The sequence below is a fragment of the Piliocolobus tephrosceles genome, chromosome 4, assembly GCF_002776525.5.
Source record: "Piliocolobus tephrosceles isolate RC106 chromosome 4, ASM277652v3, whole genome shotgun sequence".
In the NCBI taxonomy this organism is placed as follows: Eukaryota; Metazoa; Chordata; class Mammalia; order Primates; family Cercopithecidae; genus Piliocolobus; species Piliocolobus tephrosceles.
The window spans coordinates 157,244,695-157,268,570 of record NC_045437.1 but is presented as its reverse complement, the minus strand read 5'-3'; the positions used below and the strand labels follow the sequence as shown (position 1 = coordinate 157,268,570).

At 38.6% G+C, this 23,876-nt stretch overlaps 1 protein-coding gene across 5 annotated transcripts in view; it reads right to left on the bottom strand.

Annotated features, from left to right (window-relative positions):
* KIF3A (kinesin family member 3A) overlaps positions 1–23,876 on the bottom strand; it is a 48,040-nt gene extending 24,164 nt beyond the window's left edge. For 4 of the 5 annotated variants that reach the window (XM_023196390.3, XM_023196399.3, XM_023196365.2 and 1 more), the window contains exons 1-8: positions 23,652–23,876; positions 20,467–20,740; positions 12,005–12,149; positions 11,773–11,857; positions 8,150–8,255; positions 4,004–4,143; positions 3,406–3,603; positions 2,916–3,090 (exon numbers count right to left, since the gene is read on the bottom strand). In XM_023196390.3, coding sequence (XP_023052158.1) covers positions 2,916–3,090; positions 3,406–3,603; positions 4,004–4,143; positions 8,150–8,255; positions 11,773–11,857; positions 12,005–12,149; positions 20,467–20,740; positions 23,652–23,657 — 1,129 coding nt within the window. In that variant the 5' untranslated portion in view covers positions 23,658–23,876. The remainder of the gene's footprint in view (positions 1–2,915; positions 3,091–3,405; positions 3,604–4,003; positions 4,144–8,149; positions 8,256–11,772; positions 11,858–12,004; positions 12,150–20,466; positions 20,741–23,651) is intronic. The other variant, XM_023196374.3, reaches the window with a different exon arrangement.

Here is a 23,876-nt window from a genome sequence, read left to right as displayed (position 1 = left end):
ATTATAAGAGACTGAAGAACAAGTGCGCTAGACATCGTCATTAAGAAGTCATGACAGGGCCGGGCGTGGTGGCTCATGCCTGTAGTCCCAGCACTTTCAGAGGCCGAGGCGGGCAGATCATGAGGTCAGAGGATAAAGAACACCCTGGCAAACATGGTGAAACCCTGTCTGTACTAAAAATACAAAAATTAGCTGGGCATGGTGGCACATGCCTGTACTCCCAGCTACTCGGGAGGCTGAGGCAGGAGAATCACTTGAACAGGGAGGCAGAGGTTGCGGTGAGCTGAGATTGCGCCACTGCATTCCAGCCTGGCGACAGACAAGACTCTGTCTCAAAAAAAAAAAAAAAAAAGAAAGGAAGAAAGCATGTCAAATAAATGCAATGTGTGATTGTGGATTGTATCCTGGACCAGGAAAAAAAAGGCACTGGAAGGAAAACTGGCCAAATTTGAATAAAGTCCACAGATTAGTTAATAAGACTGTATCGATGTAAATTTCCTGGTTTCAATAACTGTTGTATGCTTATATAAGATGTTAACATGAGGTGAAGCTGGGTAAAGGGTAGATAGGAATTCTCCATATCACGTTTGCAAGTTGTATTTAAGCCTAAAATAATTTTTAAGTTTAAAAATTATTCTTTTAATGCTATGCTTTTTTATTGTTGATATTATCAACTCCATTAACCGGATTATAAAAAGAAATGTCATAAGAGCAAATATAAAGTGAAATGTACTAAAAACAGTATTATCATAGAATCCAGCAATTCCATTGCTGGGTACATACCCAAAAAATGGTAAAACAAGAATCTGAACAGGTATTTGTATACCCACGTTCATAGCAGCATTATTCACAATAGCCAAAAGGTGGAAGGAACCAACTGTCCATTGGTGGGTGAATGGATAACAAAATGTAGTATATACACAATGGAATATTATTCAGAATTAAAAGGAAGTCCTAACACATGCTACAACACAGATGACCCTTGAAGGCATTATACTAAATGAAATAAGCCAGTCACAAAAAGACAAATGCTCTGTGATTCCACTTTCTTTTTTTTTTTTTTTTTTTTGAGATGGGAGTCTCACTCTGCCACTCAGGCTGGAATGCAGTGGCATGATCTCGGTTCACTGCCACCTCCACCTTCCAGGTTCAAATGATCCTCCTGCTTCAGCCTCCCAAGTAGCTGAGATTACAGGCGAGAGCTACCATGCCCAGCCAATTTTTGTATTTTCAGTAGAGATGGGGTTTCACTATGTTGGCCAGGCTGGTCTCAAACTCCTGACCTCAAGTGATCCACCCCCCTCGGCCTCCCAAAGTGCTGGGATTACAGGCGTGAGCCACTGCACCCTGCCGATTCCACTTTCATAAGACACCCAGAGCAGTCAAATTCACAGACAAAGCAGAATGGCTGTTGGCCAGGATCTAGGGGAAGGGAGGAATGGATAGATACTGTTTAATGAGTACAAAGTTTCAATTTTGCAAGAAGAAAACTGGAGATGGATAACTGCAGAACGATGTGAACATAACACCACAGAAACGCAGACTTAAATGTGATTAAAATGGTAAACTTTATGTTGTGCAAGTTTTGCCACAATTTTTTCAAAAGGAAAAAATTCAGGCACTTGCTATAATATGGATGAACCTTCAACGTTCTGTTAAGTGAAATAAGCCAGTCACAAGAAGACACTCTATGATTTTACTTATATGAGGTACCTAGAATAGTCAAATTTATAGAGAGAGAAAGTAGAACAGTGGTTACCAGAGACTAGGGGGAGAAGAGAATAGGAAGTTACTACTTAATGGGCACAGCGTTTCTGTTTGGGATGATGAAAAAGTTCTAGAAATGAAGAGTGGTGACAGTTGCACAACAATGTGAATATACTTGATGCCATTAACTGTACACTTAACTAACAATGATTAAAATGATAAATTTTATGTCATGTATATTTTACCACAACAAAAAAATGTAAAACATAAATTCAGCAAAATAAAAGTATGCACTCACCATTAACATCGCTAAGAAATTAAAAATCTTTAAAACATACTGGCTATAAATACCACCTAGTGGTCACATTTAAAATACCAAATTTCATTATCTAACAGTTCTCTTACTGCTTTTCCTCAATAACTTTACTTGTTTACTAAATAAGTACCTTCTCTAAACATTTGTGATGCTGGCATCTCTGAATTTTACCTCTGATCTAGTCAGTCTCCTCACAGACTACAAAGGTGCTTTGAAACCAAAGCCCTCTGTTTACCTGGTTCACGAAGGAGCTCTGTACCTATCAGAAAGGATCTGTTTCTTGCATTAAGGTGCAAGGAATCACTGAGCACTTAATGCCTGGGAAGCATCTCACTCTCATAAATAAGATCTTCAAATTTTCCAACTTTCTAGCATCATGATGTTAGAAAAAAATTTCCAAAATAGAATCTCATGTTCAAATTTAGGTATGAAAGGATATTGTAAAGGTGACCTCATGCAATGCATTTTTCCTTATAGCAAACTTGGTTTACTCACGACTGTCTAACATCTTTCTTTACCTCAAACAATAGTGAGCTCATATTGACTGCAATGCCAGAATTCTGGTCATTTTCACCTAAATACATACATGGCAGAATTTGCTCTTATACAGAGACAAATAAACACTCATTCTTTAACAAGTGGTCATATGAAATCTATAAAACATCATGGGAATGTTTAAAAACCATATATACAAATATTATGTAATTTTACTTAAGCTTAATATGAAAATGCAAAAGTATGTAAGTACCAAGTCACTTTCCAGAAATATTCATTTAACTACCAATGTTAGAGGCTCAAAAAAGGTTTAATAGAGGGCTTTTGTTACAACACTTAGTGGTTCAACAACATATTTTTAGCCAACATAAAGATTAATATTTTGAGAAAAAGTTACCTTCTTCAAGTTTCTTTTTCAGTTCTTCTATTTCTTTCTGGAACTGACGCAGCAAAGCATCCTTTGGATCTTCATTAATTCTAGCTTTATTTTTAATATTCTTAGCACGATTGGCATACCGTAATGTACTGATCGTTTCATCATAATTGTAATCTGCTGGCCCAATATTTGCACACTATTGAATTAGAAATATCAAACAAATCATTTTACACTTGACACAGTTAAAATTAACACTACCATTACAAATACGTCAAAAGCTGTTTAAAGCACATATGCATCCTTGGCCTTCTTGAAGATAAGAGTGTCAACCACATGGGTTTCCAAACGACACTATTATGGGCTAATACACATGCGTGTACCACAGAAAGGACAACCACAGTCAAAAAAAGGAAAATAATCAAGTTAAAAAAATGTGATACATATCAATTATTGGCATAAATTAGAATCTTAAATTTGCCTGATGTTAACTGTATCACCAATTGAGTCTTACCATCATGGTTTTTGAATTTCCTCCTAAGGAATCCTGAAGAAGACGAGTCAATTTAGAGTTACGATAAGGTACATGAGTGCTTTTTCCATCAACCAAGGCAGAAATTACATTACCAAGGGTGGAAAGTGAAAGATTGATTTTCGTAGCTTCCTTTAGGCGCTGTCCAGTAGCTCCAGTTTTTGCCTGCCTTTCTGAACCCTAGCAAAAACAGAGATGAAAGTAAAGCTAAAATGTTTGAAAAAATAGAATATTCTTCCCAAGGTTTTATTAAAAAGTAATGTAACAGTAAAAACCCTGATACGATGCCTGAATTCACTTCAAAATAATATAGGAAGGGAAGAAGTGGGTGAGAGTACATGAAACAAGATTAGCCATGAACTAATTGTTGGAGCTGGGTGATCAGTGTATGGGGGATCACTATACTATTCTATCTACTTTCATTTACATTTAAAATGTTCCATAGTAAATAATAAACATACACAAGTAACAACTTAAAAATCATATGTAAATTATACCTTTTCACTTCAATTTTAATTCATTTATAAAATAAATGGATCACAAGAAAGAATTATTCCTTAAGCAGCGTCTTGTTACTTACAGCAAGATCTACAAGATGGAGCTTCCCCATCCTGACATGCATGTTACCATCAACGCCTTTTTCACTGCATTCTATAGTAATTGTAAAGATGGCATGGGAACGGGAACTATGTTCATTCATATTAGTTGCACCAACAGAACCTTTAATAAATAAAGGAAATCCTTAAAAAGTGTGACAGAGAGTACCTTTAAAATAAATTAAACATCCCGAACAGTTTAAAATACTTAATTTTATCACAATCAAAAGCCAGAGAGCATGGCTAAATCATAAAGGCATGAGTGTGTACTTAGCCATTACATGAAATTTATCTTATACTTTGTTGATAACAAACAAATTTGTAAGGTTTCTCATATTAAAGATGTAACTTTAGCAAAAAATAATTTCAGTCCCAAGTAACACTGCCTAAAAAATAACTAATTTACACCCAAAAAAACCACATTAAGTAATTGGAAAAAGTATTGCTGATTTAGCTGTCTAAAGAGAATTATGCATGTTGGTGTACTGTAGGAAGTAAAAAATAATAATAAAGGGAATTTTAGCTGTGCGAGAATTTTAGCTACTTGGGAGGCTGAGGCACAAGAATCACTTGAATCCGAGAGGTGGAGGTTGCAGTAAGCTGAGATTGCACCACTGCACTCCAGCTTGGGTGACAGAGTAAGACTTTGTCTCAAAAAAAAAAAAAAAAGAATTATGTTCTGGGCATATAAACCACAGGAACACTTGCATGTGTATGTTAAATAATACAACAATATTCAGTGCAGCATTAAAAAAAGGTAGATCTAAAGACATGGGAAAATGTCCATAACATATAAATTTAAAAAAAAGCAAGTTAGAAAGGAATACATAATCCTACTTCTGTAAAAAAACAAACAAAAAAAAATCCATTCAAAATATGCAAAGTGTTTGCATGTGTAAATATATGAACATATTGTGTAAACAAAAAACATGTTTTTTTACAATAGACCTGTATTAGTTTTTTTCTTAAATTCCAAAGTATTTTAAAAGCATTGTTAATGTTACTCAGTGCCAAAATTATCTTCCTACTATACATTCATGCAGAACTTTTCTATGCAAGCTTTGATTTTAGAATTTAAACATTAAAGGGGTACTCTTTAATGAAGAGACCAAAAGCTCCCAATAACTACCTGAGAATTAAATTAATTTCATTCTATGAATGAAATCTTGTGTTAACAATTTTTAATTAAATAACAAATGATTAACATATTTCTGGTATTTAAATTTTTTTAATAAAAGCATACAGAAAGCATAAAGTGAGAACTCCTGACATTCCTTTTCCCCAATTTTATTTCTCCTTCCCTAAAGGTAACCACTACTATCTGTCCTTTCATTTTGTATTTTATATACACACATGTAGACACAAACACACACACAGTGCCCAAATAAACATATGGTTTAACAATTTTTCACATATAAATAAATGGGGTAAGGCAGTACATACACACTGTTCTACAATTTGCTTTTTTCCCCCACTGACAAACGTACTTTGAAATTCTTCCAGGTATGTACAGGCACATTTAACTGATTGGGGTTTTTTTTGTTGTTTTGTTTGAGACAGGGTCTCATTCTGTCACCCAGGTTGGAGTGTAGTGGCACGATCTCAGCTCACTGCAACCTCCACCTCTCAGGTTCAAGTGATCATCCAGCCTCAACCTCCTGAGTAGCTGAGATTATAGGCGCGCACCACCACGCCCAGTTAATTTTTGTATTTTTAGTAGAGACAGGGTTTCACCAGGTTGGCCAGGCTGGTCTCAAACTCCTGGCCTCAAGTGATCCACCCACCTCGGCCACGCACAGTGCTAGGATTATAGGCATGAGCCACCACGCCCAGCCTGTTTTTTTTCTTGTTTTTTTTGAGACAGAGTCTTCCTCTGTTGCCCAGGCTGGAGTTCAGTGGTGCTACCTTGGCTCACTGCAACCTCTGCCTCCCAGGTTCAAGTGATTCTCCTGCCTCAGCATCCCAAGTAGCTTGGATTATAGGCATAAGCCACCATGTCTGGCTGATTTTTTTGTATTTTTAGTAGAGACGGGGTTTCTGTATATTGCCCAGGCTGGTCTCAAACTCCTGAGCTCAGGAAATCTGCCCACCTTGGCCTCCCAGAGTGCTGGGATTACAGGCATGAGCCACCTCACCTAGCCTAACTCATCGTTTTTAACAGTTTTATTACAGTCTATGGTATTTTTGTGCCATCATTTACATAATCAGTGTTTTGTTGACGGTTATTTAGATTGTTACATCTGAAAATATCTTCCAGAATATGTCTAAAATTAGAAACACAGAGTCAAAAGGAATGTATTTTAAAATGTCAACAGATACTGTTAACATTGCCCTTCAAACAGGCTGCACCAATTTATATTCCATCCTCAGTGCCCATTTCTTCAAAGTTTCACCAACCTACATATCCTTCATCCAATCTGATGGGTGAAACATCTCTCTCTCTCATTTTAGCATTTTCCTGATTACTTGTGAAGTTAAACAGCCTTTCACATACTTATTGCTGTGTTTAGTTCTTCTACAAATAAAATACATATTTTTCGCTAATTTTTCTATTAAGATTTGGTCTTTTTCTATTAATTGGTTCATAAGAATGTAATTGATTTTTGAAGTTTTTTTGTTTGATTTCCTTGGGTTTGACAGATCTATGGTCAAGTCATAGAAACTTATAAAAATTTTTCATTTCCTATTTCTCATCTTTTACCTCTAATCTTTTTTTTTTTTTTTTTTTTGGTTGCTGTGTTGCCCAAGTTGGAGTGCAGTGGCGCGATCTCAGCTCACTGCAACTTCTGCCTCCCTGGTTAAAACGATTCTCCTGCCACAGCCTCCCAAGTAACTGGGATTACAGGCACCCAACACCACTCCCAGCTAATTTTTGTATTTTTAGTAGAAACGTTTCACCATGTTGGCCAGGCTGGTCTTAAACAAGTGATCCACCCACGTCAGCCTCCCAAAGTGCTGGGATTACAGGCGTAAGCCACCGTGCCCGGCCTTTTCACCTCTAATTTCTAATTGCTATTAGCTGCATCACCAGTACTAGATTTGAGGCATCTGTATAACATTGCTGAAGCTTCTTACTCTTCTTTTTTTTTTTTTTTTTTTCGGGAGGGAGTCCGGTTTGGCCCCCGGGCTGGAGTGCAGTGGCCGGATCTCAGCTCACTGCAAGCTCTGCCTCCCGGGTTCACGCCATTCTCCTGCCTCAGCCTCCCGTGTAGCTGGGACTACAGGCGCCTGCCACCTCGCCCGGCTAGTTTTTTGTATTTTTTAGTAGAGACAGGGTTTCACCATCTTAGCCAGGATAGTCTCAATCTCCTGACCTCGTGATCCGCCCGTCTCGGCCTCCCAAAGTGCTGGGATTACAGGCTTGAGCCACCGCGCCCGGCCTGCTTCTTACTCTTTAGACTAAAAACTTGACACAATTACTAAAAAGAACGTAATATTTTAATTTAAATTTTGTTTTGCTTGTCAACAAAAAGGAAGCATTATAGTGCCTACTTAATGCAGACTACTGGCCTAGGTTTTTTGGGTTTCTTCCAGGTAGGTTTCTTTAGGACAGAGGCTCCCTATTGCCCAGGCTGGTCTCAAACCCCTGACCTCAAATGATCCTCCCAGTTCAGCCTCCCAAGTTGCTGGAATCACAGGCATGAGCCACTGTGTGTGGCTATGGCTTAGGTGTGATCACACACTCTACCACTTAGTAGTTATAGTACTTAGACAAGTTACTTAAACTAAGTCTCACTTTCTTCATTCATAAAGTAAGAATTTAATATCTTCATAGTCTCCTGTGAGGACTAAGAGAGCATTCTTATAAAGCACTTAGCACAACACTCTCCACTAAGAGCTCAATAAACATTACCAATTTTACTATTATAGCTACCAAGAGACAGCCGTATAAGAGTTGCATAGATTGGCACTACTAAAAAGAAACAAAATTTTGCTTGGCATGGAAAATGATTTGTGCTATCTTTCATTCATATACGCTCTCTACATGGAAAATAATCAAAGTGGAATGGTTTTCAAGAAACCTAAAAATTCCAGTCTCTACAGGGCAAAGTGCAATACCAAATTTGCTTCTAAACCAGCCTACTTAACACACAGATGCTTAATCACAATTACACGTATACTATACTTACGATTTTTGTGGCCTAGCGTCATAATTCTATCCATATCATCAGCATTATTTACCACATAAGCTGATAAATCTTTGATATAAACTCCCACATCAGGTCTTTCTTTAACCTAAAAAAAAAAAATTAAGACTTCATAGTATATCAATAACTCTCCCACAGTTATTTATTGAGGATCTCCTGTGTGTTGGACACTCTACTAGACAGGGGGGATATAGCGATGAGTAAGATAGACACTGTTCCTACATGCATGGAGATGTCAGTCTATAGAAAAAACATACAAATGAAAAAGTACACACAAAAATTATTTTATTTCAATTGTGATGACGTGAAGAAAAATAAAGAAAAAGTACAGAATACTAAGCTAGTTAAGGAGATAGGATAAAATTCCCCAAGATGATGTTTAAGCTAAAATTTCTTTAAATAAAAAGGAGGTAGACAGTCAATTGAGGTAGGAGAAGAAGAAAACGTGCAAGAACCCTGAAATAAGAAAAAACTAGGCAGTGAACAACTAACCGAAAAAGACAATGTGGTTGGAGAGAGCAGGAAACAGGGAAAAACAGGTGAGACATCTGGTTATACAGGAAGGCAGAGACAAGTTTAGAATAGTTTTTGGTCTTTAATGGTAAGAATAATTTGGAGAATTTCAAGCAACTGAGGGAAATAATCAGATCTACGGTATCAATGTTAAAATAGGATCTTTCTGTGAATTACCTTATGAGAATGTTTAACCAAATTTGAAAAAGATATTTAGGATGGATTTACCTAAAATACAAGTGGTGTTGTATAAACAAAATTCACTTTCAAGGTTCAGAGTCACCTCTACAAACCAACAGAATGAAAAGTGAAACTGAGGCAGAAGTCTGTGGCTGCCAGTGGGAAAAACCAGTCCACAGGTAGGAAAACCTCATAGACATCAAAGACAAACGAAAATGTGATAAACAATTCCAGGAGAAAAAGTTATAAGCGCAGACACTCAACATTCCAGTTGTTGATTTTCAATGTTGTGTGTGTGTGTGTTTTGTTTATAACAATTGTTTATAACAATTGATAAGATACATTTACAAATTAGGAAAAATCCTTTATCTGTCATGGGATATAAATTAAGTCCTAATTTTATTAGTAGTAAAAAAAAAAAAAGTGTGATGATCTCTATAAACCAGTGGATTTCAGACCTTGCTCTGAAAAGCCCTAGATGGTCCACGGTGGCACTGAGGGGGCCACTGTAGGAGTTCAGGGGTCTTCAGGCCCAGAGAAGTTCTAAAGAGAAGGGCACTTTCATGAATTTTACACATTGAGCTTCCACATAAGGTCTGGTTTGATGAAAGTGTTTAAATGTTTTACACCTTTTAAAAGGTTTGAAAACTACTGGTCTGTATCAATGCTTCTCAAAAAATCTGTGATAAGGGATGTATATATTTGTAATACAATAATTTTGTAAAATACAAAAATCATGCACTTGGATGCCATGGCAATGTCAAATTGCTATGAAAGTTTTTAAGCAACTACTCTCAGTTTTTGTATTCATTCTCACTGCAGACTGAAAACAGACATTCTTCAAAGTGACATCTGTCTGCAGACTAGTGGTCTTTTCCAATCACTATATGATACTAATTCAAAATTCGATTAATAAGTATATTCAACTAATAACTGATTAAATATGAAAGATGAAGAAAGAAAATATAATTCCAAATCTGTGAAAGTTAAAAAACTGGATGGAAATGCTACCAAAGAATTTTTATCATAAAAAACATAGAAATTCAATATCTACGACAAACACAGTTTATAACAATGGATCTCAATGGAAGCAGTTACCCTCTTGTCCTAGAATGTTTTAGAAATTTGCGTAAGAGTTTCTGGTTCACTTGAGGACACTGTAGTATTAACAGGCAGGGACCAGGGATACTAAATATCCTGAAATAAGTGGGACAGTCTCACCCAATGAAGAACTGTCCCACACAATTCTGAATGTCCTACCAGATATTCACATGGTAAAAAAAAAACTACTTATAATTATTTGAGTCTAGACCCAGATAATTATATCTGAGTCTGTCATATGTAACTTTATTTCACATATAAAGACAAAGTGCTTTTCCATATAGCAATAATATGAGAACACAGAAAAACTGAGGAAAGAATTGTACTTTATTTTGCTCCAAACTCTACCAAGAGCTAGTCACTATTTTAAAAGACCATGTCATTGGCAGTAACACCAATCAAGGGGTTTAGATCAATAATACAACATACCTGTTGACACTGCATTTGTAGCTGTTACAATTTTGATTCTATATGCCTCTATTTTATTATGTCATCAAGTGTGGTCACATCTAAGCATTTACATACCTAAATACTAGCATTTATTTTTAATTACTTGTACTCTCCTTTATATTACGGTAGGGTAGTATATGAATTTTTTTAAAGTATGTGTATACGCAGATTTTATTAATGTCACTTATGAATCTTATTTCAGGACAGTCAAAAGAGCATTACAAAATGTACGTTATTTAGGAAGAAGCCCTGGGTCTAACAGAGTTGAGAATTATTGACAAGAATCTTCCTGAGAATAAATCTGATCTATAATTACTAGTACAAAAATGGAAATGTTCTTTCCAAATGATTTTTTCCTAGAATTTGCATAAGACAACAAATTTTTTAGGACATGAAAGCACAGAATTAATCACAACTAAAGTTGAAAACTAGCAACAAAGAATTTGTTTCTATATTTGCTATATAAATGGTATCAGAGAATAAGGCTTCATGAAGGTCCAACAAGCACAAACAATCCTTAACACTGTAATACATTGCTCCAAAAACTCAGTTTATGCAGTCAAGTCAAAAAGAAAAAAAAAGCTAATGTTTATTATTTTATGTCAGGCACTGATTTAAACACTTTGATCTGTTAGTGTTGGTAATAATCCTATGAAGTAGATACCATTATTATTTCTATTTTTATAGCCAAACCAAGGCTCACAGATATTAAGTAACTTGCTTAAGATCAGAGCCAGAATTCAAGCTAAGACGGTAGACTGCTAGAACCACCTTCTTAATCCTAGATGATACTGCCATTCACTTGCTATGTGACCTTGAGCAAGTCAAGAAATTCCTCTAAATTTCAGTTTCCACATCACTGAAATCGAACTGCTGGGAAGATTAAATGAAATTAATTATTTACTACTACCAACAACCATCAATTACTGCACTGAATGCCTATATCACATTACAAGACCTCAGCAACGCTGGCTGCTGTTCTACACATGCTCTATACTATTCTACAATGGCAGCTACTGCTGTTCTACATGTTACTGTACATACGTTATTCTCCTCTAATTTACTGGTGATGCAATCCAACTAAAATTCCAGTATTAACCTTTTCCTTGCTGTATGTCTCACATCTTAAAGTACTAAAGTATGCAGCAATATCAAATTTACCAATCATTTACCACCTGACTCAGCAATCCTGCTTCAGTAATTTATCCCCAGATATGTCTGCAGATGTATGACATTATATATGTACTAGGTTATTTAAAATATAAAAAGCAACTTCTGTTTAAAAAAAGAAGGGGGACCTTAATTTAGTAAACATTCTATTGCTTTGGAAAAAGTACTCCACCAATTTCAATTATCCTTACCTCTAACCTTTGTGTCTGATCCTTGCCCAAAAGGTCACGAACTTCTTCATTATATATTTCCAAATAAGACACTCGAACCAAAAATCTATAAATAAAACATCATTTTTAAAAAGTCGAGGAGAGTGGAATATTTATAAGAGCCGTTTTAAAACATGTTTATAAAATTTATACCTATGTGCCTTTTCTGTGTTTGTACTTCTCAATACTAGAAAATAAAAGAATTCCCTTTTACCTTGTATCACCCTCCGCTTTTGCAATATGACCAAATATGTGAGCAAATGAATTGGGAATTATTCCTCTAAGTTCAGGAACAGCTCGAACACCTTCCATGGTAAAAGTTTTGCCTGTTCCAGTTTGTCCATATGCAAAAATAGTCCCTGAAAATGATGAAGAGAATCAGTTACTTCTTAAAGTCTAATGCTACAGAACTATATCTCTTAAAATTAATTCCTTTGACACTGTGACGTAATTTCTTCCCTGGATTCAAAATTTATTCTCGCACAAGTTTCACCTTTATTATCAACAATTACACCGTGTACTCTGTACCCCATGCACAAAGCACTGTTACAGCACCAAAGTCAATGAGAAATATTCCTAATAATTAATAAAAAGCATCCCAAGCCCTAAATGCAAAAATCTTCCAATATATCTAATTATGAGACATTTCTTATCATGTATATATAAAGTACTTATTGTGGACATTAAACTGGAGAAGGCAGTATAAGCACAGCAAAAGAATACAGGCTCTAGAGCGGAAAGACCTGTCTCAAATCACATCTGCCACTTTTTAGCCACTGACCTTGGACAAGTTATCTACCCAGAGACTGTCTCCTCAACAGTAAAATGGGAATAAGAAAACTCACCACTGATAGTAAGAACCAAATGAGACAATTTCCTTCAAGTAACCAACACAATATCTCATAGAAAGTATCAGTAAAATGATAGCTTTTTTTCTTAGTCCTAAAATAAATGTGTTTTTAAACAATTGTTTTAAAGTAACAACTGTAAGAAACAGAGTTAACAAAAAGATGACAATACAATTTATTACAGGTAATTACAGATAAAATCTCAACTTTCTAAATACCTAAATTCATTCATTCAACAAATATGTACCACACCTGAGTTTGGCATTGTGGTAGGCACTAGAGACAGAGTGACCAAGACAAACGCAATCCTTAATCTTATGATGTGTATAATCTTGGGTTTATCATGATAATGAGTATTCAGAATGAGAAACACGGAGTTCAAGATGGGAGTCAGGGACATCAACTGGGCAGAGGAATTGTAGTGGGAAAAAAGGAGAGGAGGTCAGGGAGGACTTTCCAGAAGAGGTAAGGTTTAGATCTGAAATACAAGAAAGAATCAGATAGGAATAGTGTGGACAGTAAAAGGCAAGAAAAAGAATGGAAATTTTGAGGACCGAAATGAGACCAGAATGGAAGAAACAGAGATGGAAAGGGAAGGTGGATGCAGGCAGAGCTAGAGAAACTGACAATGTCATAATCACACAGTGTAATAAGGACCATATTAAACTTTTTAGACCTTATCCTAAAAGCAACATGAAGCCATAGAATGATTTTTCAATCAGAGGAGTGACATCATGATCACTATGGCTATATTGTGGATGAAGAATTGGAGAAAAGCAAGGGTAGATATGGAAAACAGAGGGCTGGAGTAGTTGGCCAGGACACAGTATAGTAAGAGAAGATAGCCTTGGATGTGATGGCATATATGAAAATGGTTCCTCAACTATTACTACTCTATTCAGTTAACCTCAACTTTTCTCAGACTTTTTTTTGTGAAAATAACCATAACACTTTTCAGACTTTTCTGTGAAAATAAATGAATCATACCAGAAGCCATTTTTTACACACGGGAATAAAAAAGTCTCAATTTTTTCAAACTGACTAAATATTTCAAACTCTGCTATTAGGAATATAACACTACACTCAAAGAAGTGGAAAATATCATGAACTCATAGACTGCATTTCAGAATAGACACATTAAATTATTAAATAAAAAATAAGCTTTATAAGGACAACATAAGCTATCACTTACTGATAATTTGCTATGTGCTAGGTTATGTACTTTACTTTTTTTTTTTTTTTTTTTAAGAGATGAGGTCTTGCCCTGTCACTCAGACTAGAGTGCAGTGGCACGATCATAGCTCACTGAAACCTCAAACTCCTGGGCTCAAGAGAATCCTCCTGCCTCAGCCTCCTGAGTAGCTGGGATTACAGCTGTACCTCCCAGTTATGTTTGCATTCTTATTTAACTTTCATCCCAATTCTAAGAGATAGGCATTATTTATTATTATTAATATTATTTAAAAATAATAAACAATGGCCAGGCGGGGTGGCTCATGCCTATAATCCCAAAACTTTGGGAGGCCAAGGAGGGTGGATCACTTGAGGTCAGGAGTTTGAGACCAGCCTGGCCAACACGGTGAATCCCCACCTCTACTAAAAATACAAAAATTAGCCAGGTGTGGTGGCGCACACCTGCAGTCCCAGCTACTTGGGAAGGTGAAACACAAGAACTGCTTGAACCTGGGAGGCGAAGGCTGCAGTGAGCCAAGATTGCACCATTGCACTCCAACCAGCACCACTGCACTCTAGCCAAGGCGACAGAGTAAGACTCTGTCTCAAAAAATACAATAAATAAATAAATAAAAACAATAAAGTATATTCTGGGCTGGGTGCCCTGGCTCATGCTACAGTCCCAGCACTTTGAGAGGCTGAGGTAGGAGAATCACCTGAGCCCAGGAGTTCAAGACCAGCCTAGGCAACCCAGTGAGACCCCATCTCTACAAAAAAATTTAAAAATTAGCCAGGAGTGCATAAAAACGAACGAAATAATGGCACTGGCAGCAACCCGGATGGGACTAGAAACTATTATTCTAAGTGAAGTAACTCAGGAATGGAAAACCAAACATCGTATATTCTCACTTACAAGTGGGAGCTAAGCTAGGAGGATGCAAAGGCGTAAGAATGATACAATGGACTTTAGGAACTCAGGGGAAAGAGTGGGAGGGGGGTGAGAGATAAAAGACTACACACTGGGTACAGTGTACACTGCTTGGGTGATGGGTGCACCAAAATCTCAGAAATAACCACTAAAGAGCTTATTCATATAACTAAACATCCCCTGTTCCCCAAAAACTTAATTGAAATTTAAAAAAAATTAGCCAGGCACGGTGGGATGCGCCTGTAGTCTCAGCTACTGGGAAGGCTGAAGCGAGAGAATCACTTGAGCCCAGGAGGTTGAGGCTGCAATGAGTCATGACAGTGCCACTGCACTCCAGCCTGGCTGACAGGGTGAGACCTTGTCTTGAAAAAAACAAAAACAAACAAAAAACAACAACAAAAAGAAAAACTATATTCTGGGTCATAAAACAAGTCTTAATAAATTTAAAAAGATTCAAGGCACATAAAGTTGCTCTCTAACTAAATTGAGATTAAGTTAGAAATCAATAACCGAAAATCTCTAGAGAATCTAAAAATATTTGGAAACTAATACATTTCTAAATAATCCAGGATCAAAGAAGAAATCAGGAGGTAAAATAGTACTTTGAACTACATGAAAATGAAAACACAGTATGTCAAAATCTGTGGGATGACACTAAAACAGCACTCAGTGGCAATCTATAGCATTAAACTCCCATATTAGGAAAAAAGGTCTCAAAACAATGGCCTCAGCTTCCATTTTAAGTAGCAAGAAAAGAGGAAAGTAAGCCCAAAGTAAGTAAGAGAAAAAAAAAATAAAGATCAGAGCAGAAATAGATGAAATAGGAATCATAAAAACAAAAAGAAAAATTAATAAAACCAAAAGCTGGTTCTCTGAGAAGACTGGTAAGATTGATAAACTTCTAGTCAGACTAATCAGGAAAGAAAAGACGTAAGTTACCAATATCAAGAATGAGAAAAGTTATACCAGTACGTTCAACATACTAAAAGAATAATAAGGGAATAGTATAAACAACTTTTTGCCAATGAATTTGACAACTTAGATGAAACAGACTAATTCTGTGAAAGACAAGCTACCAAACCTCACTTAAGAAAAAACTGACCAGGCACAGTGGCTCACGCCTGTAATCCCAGCACTCTGGGAGGCCACGGCAGGCGGATCACCTGAGGTCAGTAGTTTGAGACCAGCCTGACCAACATGGTGAAACCTGTCCCTAATAAAAATACAAAAATTAGCCAGGCATGGTGGCGTGTGCCTGTAATCCCAGCTACCCAGGTGGCTGAGGCAGGAGAATCTCTGGAACCCGGGGAAGCAGAGGCTGCAGTGAGGCGAGACTGTGCCACTGCACTCCAGCCTGGGCAACAGAGCAAGACTCTGTCTCAAAAAAAAAAAGAAAAAATAGATAACCTGGCCGGGCATGGTAGCTCATGCCTGTAATCCCAATGCCTTGCAAGGCTGAGATGGGAGGACTGGTTGAGTCCAGGAGTTCAAGACCTGCTTAGGAAACACAGTTTCTTATCTCTACCAAAAAAAAACAAAAATTAAAATTAGCTGGGCATGGTGTGGTGGCACACACATATAGTCCCACCTACTCAGGGAGCTGAAGTGGGAGGATTGCTTGAGCCCGGGAAGTAGAGGCTACAGGGAGCCATGATCACACTACTGCACTCCAGCCTGGGCGATAGAGACCCTGGTTCAAGAAAAAAAAAAATAATAATAGAAAAAATTAGCCAAGCATGGTAGCACACACCTGTAGTCTCAGTTATTGGGGAGGCTGAGGTGGGAGGATTGCTTAAGCCCAGGAAGTCGAGGTTGCAGTGAGCTGTGATTGTGCCACTGTACTCCAGCCTGGGTAACAGAGTGAGACCCTGACTAAAAAAGGAAAAGAAAAAATACATAATCTGAATAGTCTTATGTCTATTAAAAAAATTGAATCAATAGTCGAAAACCTTCCCATAAAGAAAACTTCAAGCCCAGATGGCTTCACTGATGAATTCTACCAAACATTTAAGAAATAATACCACTTCTAAACAAATTCTTCTAGAAAACTGAAAAGGGGATACTTTCTAACTCATTCTATGAAACTAGAATTATCACAATACCCAAACCAGAAAAAGGCATTAGAAGAAAACTACATACTTGCATCCCTTATGAACATGGATGCCAAAATTTTTTTAATTTAACAAATAAATCTAACAATATATGAACAGAACAATGCATCATGACCAAGTAGCAAAGCTAGTTTCACATTCAAAAATCAATCAATCTCATTTACCATATTAACAAACCTTTAAAAAAAAGATTATTTCAACAGGTGCAGAAAAAAATGATATTTGACAAAATATACAATATACAATCCAAAAACTCTCAGCAAACTAAGAACAGAAGGGAACTTCCTCAAACTTACAAAGGGTATCTGTTAAAATCTACAGACATCATCATACTGGCGAAAGAATGAATGCACTTTCCCTAAGATCAGGAACAAGACCAAAGTGTCCACCCTCACCATTTCTAGTCAACATTTACTGGAGGTTCTAGTCTCCAGGTGCTATCAGGAAACAAAAATAAATTTAAGGAGATTGGAAAGGACAAAGTAAAAACTGTCTTTACTTGCAAACGACATTTTTTTTTTTTTTTTGAGACAGAGTCGTGCTCTGTCGCCCAGGCTGGAATGCAGTGGTGCGATCTCGGCTCACTGCCACTCCGCCTCCTGGGTTCACGCCATTCTCCTGCCTCAGCCTCCCAAGTAGCTGGTACTACAGGCGCCCGCCACCACACCCGGCTAACTTTTTGTATTTTGTTTAGTAGAGATGGGGTTTTACTGTGTTAGCCAGGATGGTCTCGATCTCCTGACCTTGTGATCCTCCTGCCTCAGCCTCCCAAAGTGCTGGGATTACAGGCGTGAGCCACTGCGCCGGGCCCTTTTTTTTTGTTTGTTTGTTTTGAGAGAGTCTCGCCCTGTCGCCCAGGCTGGAGTGCAGTGATGCGATCTCAGTTCACTGCAACCTCCGCCTCCTGGGTTCATGTGATTCTCCTGCCTCAGCCTCCTGAGTAGCTGGGGCTACAGGTGCCTGCCCGCCACCACGCCCGGCTAATTTTTGTATTTTTAGTAGAGATGGGGGTTTCACTATATTGGCCAGGCTGGTCTCGAACTCCTGACCTTGTGATCCACCCACCTCGGCCTCCCAAAGTGCTGAGATTACAGGCGTGAGCCACTGCACATGGCCAGCAATTCATTACTTTTTATGTCTGAATAATATCGTATAGATATATCATATTTTGTTTATCCATTTATTAGTTGAACATTTGTTGTTTCTACTTTTTAGCTATTACAGATAATGTTACTTTGAACATTCTTTTACAGATTTTTGTGTGAAAATATGTTTAGTTTCTCTTGGGTATATACCTAAGAGTGGAATTACTGGGTCACATGGTAACTCTTTAACGTTTTGAGGAGCTGCCAAACTTTTCTACAGTAGCTACACCATTTTCTCTTCCCATTAGCAACGTGTGAGGTTTCTGATCTCTTCACATCTTTGCCAGCACTTATTATTGTCTTTTTGATAACTGCCTTCTTAGTACCCACAGTTGATTTTTGTATATTGACCTGGTATCCTGCAACTTTGCTAAACTTGCTTATTAATTCTAGTAGTTTTTTTATGTTTTGGATTTTTTGTAAATTTTGTAGGATTTTCTCCATGTAAGAATATGTTGGCCAGGCACAGCAGCTCACACCTGTAATCCCAGCACATTGGAGGCCAAGTCAGGCGGATCACGAGGTCAGGAGTTCAAAACCAGCCTGACCAACATGGTGAAACCCTGTCTCTACTAAAAATTTAAAAAATTAGCCAGGCATGGTGGCACACGCCTGTAATCCCAGCTACTTGGGAGGCTGAGGTTGCAGTGAGCCAAGATCGCACCACTGCAATCCAGCTTGGGTGACAGAGCAAGACTCCATCTCAAAAAAAAAAAAAAAGGCCGGGCGCGGTGGCTCACGCCTATAATCCCAGCACTTTGGGAGGCCAAGGTGGGCAGATCACGAGGTCAGGAGATCGAGACCATTCTGGCTAACACTGTGAAACCCCATCTCTACGAAAAACACAGAAAATCAGCCGGGCGTGTTGGCGGGCACCTGTAGTCCCAGCTACTTGGGAGGCTGAGGCAGGAGAATGGCGTGAGCCCAGGAGGTGGAGATTGCGCCACTGTACTTCAGCCTGGGCGACAGAGTGAGACTTTGTCTCAAAAAACAAAAACAAAAAACAGAAGGAATTGCTGATATATGTTTATATGTTACAATACGGATGAAGCTTGAAAACACTGTAAGTGAAATAAGTTATTCACAAAAGGCCACATAGCATATAACCCCATTTACAGAAAATGTCTAGAACAGGCAAACTCATAGAATAGATATAGACAGTAAATTAGTAGTTGCTGGGTTGGGGGAAGGGAGGTGGTAATGGATTGGGAGTGACTGCTAATGGATGCAGGGTTTCTTTTTGGAGTGATAGAAATGTTCTGGAAACAGACAGTGGTGACAGCTGCACAACATTGTAAATGAACTAAAAACCTATGAACTGTAAAATGTAAAATGGTTAAAATCATAAATTTGATATTTGAATTTTATCGCAAAAGCTATCTAAAGAAATCAATTTCATCTCTATATATTAGTAATGTACAATCCAAAATTGAAATTATGAAAGCAATCCTATTCACAATAACGTCAAAAAAATACTTAGGAATAAATTAATCAAAACAAGTATAAGACTTGTACACTAAAAGCTACAAAATACAGATGAGAGAAATTAAGACAAATAAATGGAGAGAAGCTGGACAAGGTAGCTGACATGTGAAATCACAGTGCTTTGAAAGGCCTCAGTAGGAGATTGCTTGAGCCTAGGAGTTCGAGACCTGACTGAGCAACACAGCAAGACCCAGTTTTTACAAAAACAAAAAAATTAGCCAAGTGTGGTGGTGCACAGCTGTAGTTCTCGTTACTCAGGAGGCAGAAGGGAGAGGATAGCTTCAGCCCAGGAGTTCAAGGCTGCAGCAAGCTATGACCGCACCACTGCACTCCAGCCTGGGCAACAGAGCAAGACCCTGTCCATAATTAATTAATGTTTCAACGTTTTAAATGGAGAGAAGTATCATGTTCATGGGCTGATATTTTATCGCAAAAGCTATCTAAAGAAATCAATTTCATCTCTATATATTAGTAACGTACAATCCAAAATTGAAATTATGAAAGCAATCCTATTCACAGTAACAAAAAAAAAATTAGGAATAAATTAATCAAAACAAGTACAAGACTTGTACACTAAAAGCTACAAAATACAGATGAGAGAAATTAAGACATAAATAAATGGAGAGAAGTTGTCAGAATGACAATTCAACACAATCCCTATGAAAATCCTAGTAGGATAAACTTCAACAACATTATTTGATGTGGAAAAAAATAGATAAACAAGGTGACACATTATATGACATTTCAAGAAAAGGCAAAATTATAGTGACAGAAAGCAGATCAATGGTTGCTTGGGGATGGGTCTGCAAATGGACATAAAGGAACTTTTGGGGATGACAATGGTGTTCTAAAGCTGGATTGTGATGATGGTTTCATAACTATACATTTACTACATTCATCAAACTGCACAGTTGCAATAGGTGAATTTATGGCACGTTAATTATGTCTCAATAAGGGTGTTTTTTAAAAAGTAAATATTCACTTACCATTGTAGCCTTCAAGTACAGAATCAATAATAGGTCTTGCAGTTAAGTTATACACATCAAGTTGTTTACTCTCTGGTCCAAAAACAGTATCAAAAGTAAATGTCTTTGGAGGTTCATTGGAGGAATCAGTCTTATGTACAGTGATAGTTCCCCTCATCTCATCCACACTGACAGCCTGTTTGTAGCACATTGATTTCTCTCTCTCATTGAGGGGCCGGCACCTAACAACAACCTTCACATTATCGCAGCTTTCTGGCTTCTCTGATTTACTGATCTGTTGGAGATAATATTTACAAATAATGAAAAGAACATTTATTTTTACCCTCAACAGATTAAATGTATAAATTTTAAAAGGCTACTTTGCCACCTCCGTGCCTCACACACATTAAATACTTTGTATTTGTTAAATGCAATTAAAGATCTTACATATAGGTGAAATGTTTATTAAAAGATATAAAAAGGAAAATAGTTTCTTTTAAAACATAAAAGGGAGAGAAAATCTAGTTTACATTTCTGGCAAAGGCTGTACAAGCAGAAACTGAACCAGCATATTCTAGATTGTCTTTCTGCCCAAAAGTCTCTGACCCAGCGTTTCCTGCCTGTAGAAAAACACATGTGACTATGGTTAACAACTTTAACTCAAGAATATAGTAGGACCTCTGTTTCCCCCTGAGACTTTAGTTTTATTCCCTATCATGCATCTGTAAAATGGTTTTTATTATGTAATATATCCATACATGCCTTCTCTACAGAAGACAACAAGATAAAGACAGAAATGAAAGTCTAATGGCAAAGAAAAATGCCTTATATTACCTAACCTTATGAGCATTTGTGCATGTAAAGTTTCCATTTCTGAATTTTTTTTCTTATTTTTGAGACAGAGTCTCACTCTGTCACCCAGGCTGGAGTGCAGTGGCATGATCTCGGCTCACTGCAACCTCTGCCTCCCAGGCTCAAGCGATTCTGCTGCCTCAGCCTCCCCAGCAGCTGGGATTACAGGCGTCCATCACCATGCCCAGCTAATTTTTGTATGTTTAGTAGAGATGAGGTTTCATTCTGTTGGCCAGGCTGGTCTCGAACTCCTGACCTCAAGTGATCCACCCACCTCAGCCTCCCAAAGTGCTGAGATTACAGGCGTGAGCCACCGCACTCAGCTATTTCTGAAATTTTATGATTAAGAAAATATAATGAAACACAATTCTATTATTGAAGTGAAAAGGACAGTTTAGTTGAACAGATACTTGTTAAAGTCCTACTGTTTCAGATTCTCTTCTAAGCATTAAAGAGAAACAAATATAAGCCATTGTCATTGACTTTGACATTGTCACTGACAAGTAACACATTATATCAGTACAATACACTTCTATCTATCTCTACCTTCATCACACTCGTCTAAATCACCATCATCTTGGCCGCGGATTACTGCCTCCTAACTATATTCCTGAATCTAATTAGATTGCCCTACTGCCTATTCTCCAAATAGCAGTTAGTGTCAACACAAATCTAATCATGTCACTCTCCTACTTAAAAATTCTTCAGTGGTTTCCCATAGATCTCAGGACAAAAACCAGAATCCTTAAGGTGGTCTGTAAGGTCTGGCTTCCACCCATGTCTGCTTCTCTGGGCTTATCTCACAAGATATTCTGCCTGGCTCATCCATGCCACAGCCACACTGAGCTTCTTGGCCTTTGCTTGTCACCAGGCTCCTCACCACTGGCCTTTCCATGTGCTGTTTCTTCTACCTAGAACCATCTTCAGCGGCCTCTTTATTTAGCTAACATCTACTTATCCTTCAGAACTCAACAGTCACTTCACCTGGGAAAACTTCCTGACGAGGTCAAATACTCTTATAGGCTCAGAGAGCACCCTGCTCTCCCCTTCCTGGACACAAATTTTACTTTTGCTTGTTCCTTATTTGATTAATGTCTTTCTGTCTACACCAGAAGTTGCAAACACGTAGTCAAGAGGCTGAATTCAGCCCACAGATTTCTTTTGTTTGGTTCATAGTATTTAAAGAGCTTCTGAATTAGTTGCTAAAATTAAGAAATTTCACAAAAATAATTTCTAAAGTCTCTTCTTGGGAGGAAAAAAAAATGACCTGTTATCATCTGCAGACCATCATTCTTACATGGCAATACTTTCCAGTTCACCAGAATCTACTTCTCTCTATTGTAGACATCCACCCACTTCATTCATTAAGATTTTGTGTCTTATTTCTGTAAATATGTATGATTTTCACCTCTGCCCAAGAAGGCAGGCCTCTCTCTTTCCAAGTTCAAGAACCTGAACCTGACTGGTTTTGCTCAATGTTGTATTTTCAGGGCCTAGCACGTGGTTGGTGCCCAATATTTATTGAATTAAAAACTTGAAAGCAGTGAACAGGTACAAATATAGAGCGTTTAACCTTAAATGTCAAGCACTGTCCTTCCAGTCTCCTGTGCATTATTTCACGCGGATAACAACCCCATGAGGTAAAGTTTACTGGGGAACTAAGGACCCAGACAGATTAATTAACTATGCCAGGCTTCACAACCGCTAAATAAGCGGCCATGGCTCAATTTTCCTCCATGACCCCTAACAAGGGGTCTTACAAGGCCCCATTATTAAGTTCACGATAACAATCTGTGAAATCCTGGAAGATACACATAACACCGCCACACACACAAAGACACCTACAGGTTTCATTCTGCATCATAAGCTAAAGCGCCACAAGAGAAATGACAGCTCCAGGCTAGGAGAGTCGGAGTCTGCGGCTCGGAATAGGGGCAGGCAGCCTTCGCTCTGCTGCCTCCCTGAGCTTGCTCCGAGGCGCAAAGGCCTAACGAGGTGTGGAGCATCCAGAGACCCTCCGTGGCCACCCCCAAGCGCCCCGCTCAGCAGGCAGGGCTGCGAGCCAGAGAGCATCCTCCAGCACAGCGCCTTTTTGATAAGCGGCGCAGGCCCCACGGGATGCAGCAGTGACCAGGGCGGCAGGGCCTGCTCCCAGGTCCCTCTCGAGGCCGGCCGGACGTCCCCGGCCCCGGGGCTGACTAGCCAGGCTCTCCAACCACCTCCGCCGCACTGCCGAGGCTGCCCCGCCCCACCCAGGCCGCCAGCCTGCTCCGCGCCTCCATGGCAACGGCCGCGCCCCCGGGCCAGGCCGCGAGGATGAGAAGAAACCCCAGAGGCGAAGCGATTCTCCTCACCGGCATCTTGGCTCCCTCCCGTGCCCGGCGGACGTCCCCGCCCGGGGTGCAGCGCAACGACACCGGGTGCGCAGAAAGGCTGGCCAGAGACTATCGAAGCACCTCCTTAGCGTTCTCGAGACTGCGGCTTCCCGGGCGAGAGCGCCCAGTGCGCAGCCGCATTCCGAGCTCGCCCCGCCCCAAGCCCAGTCTCAGACGCTCACGGCCCTTGAATTACGCCTGCGC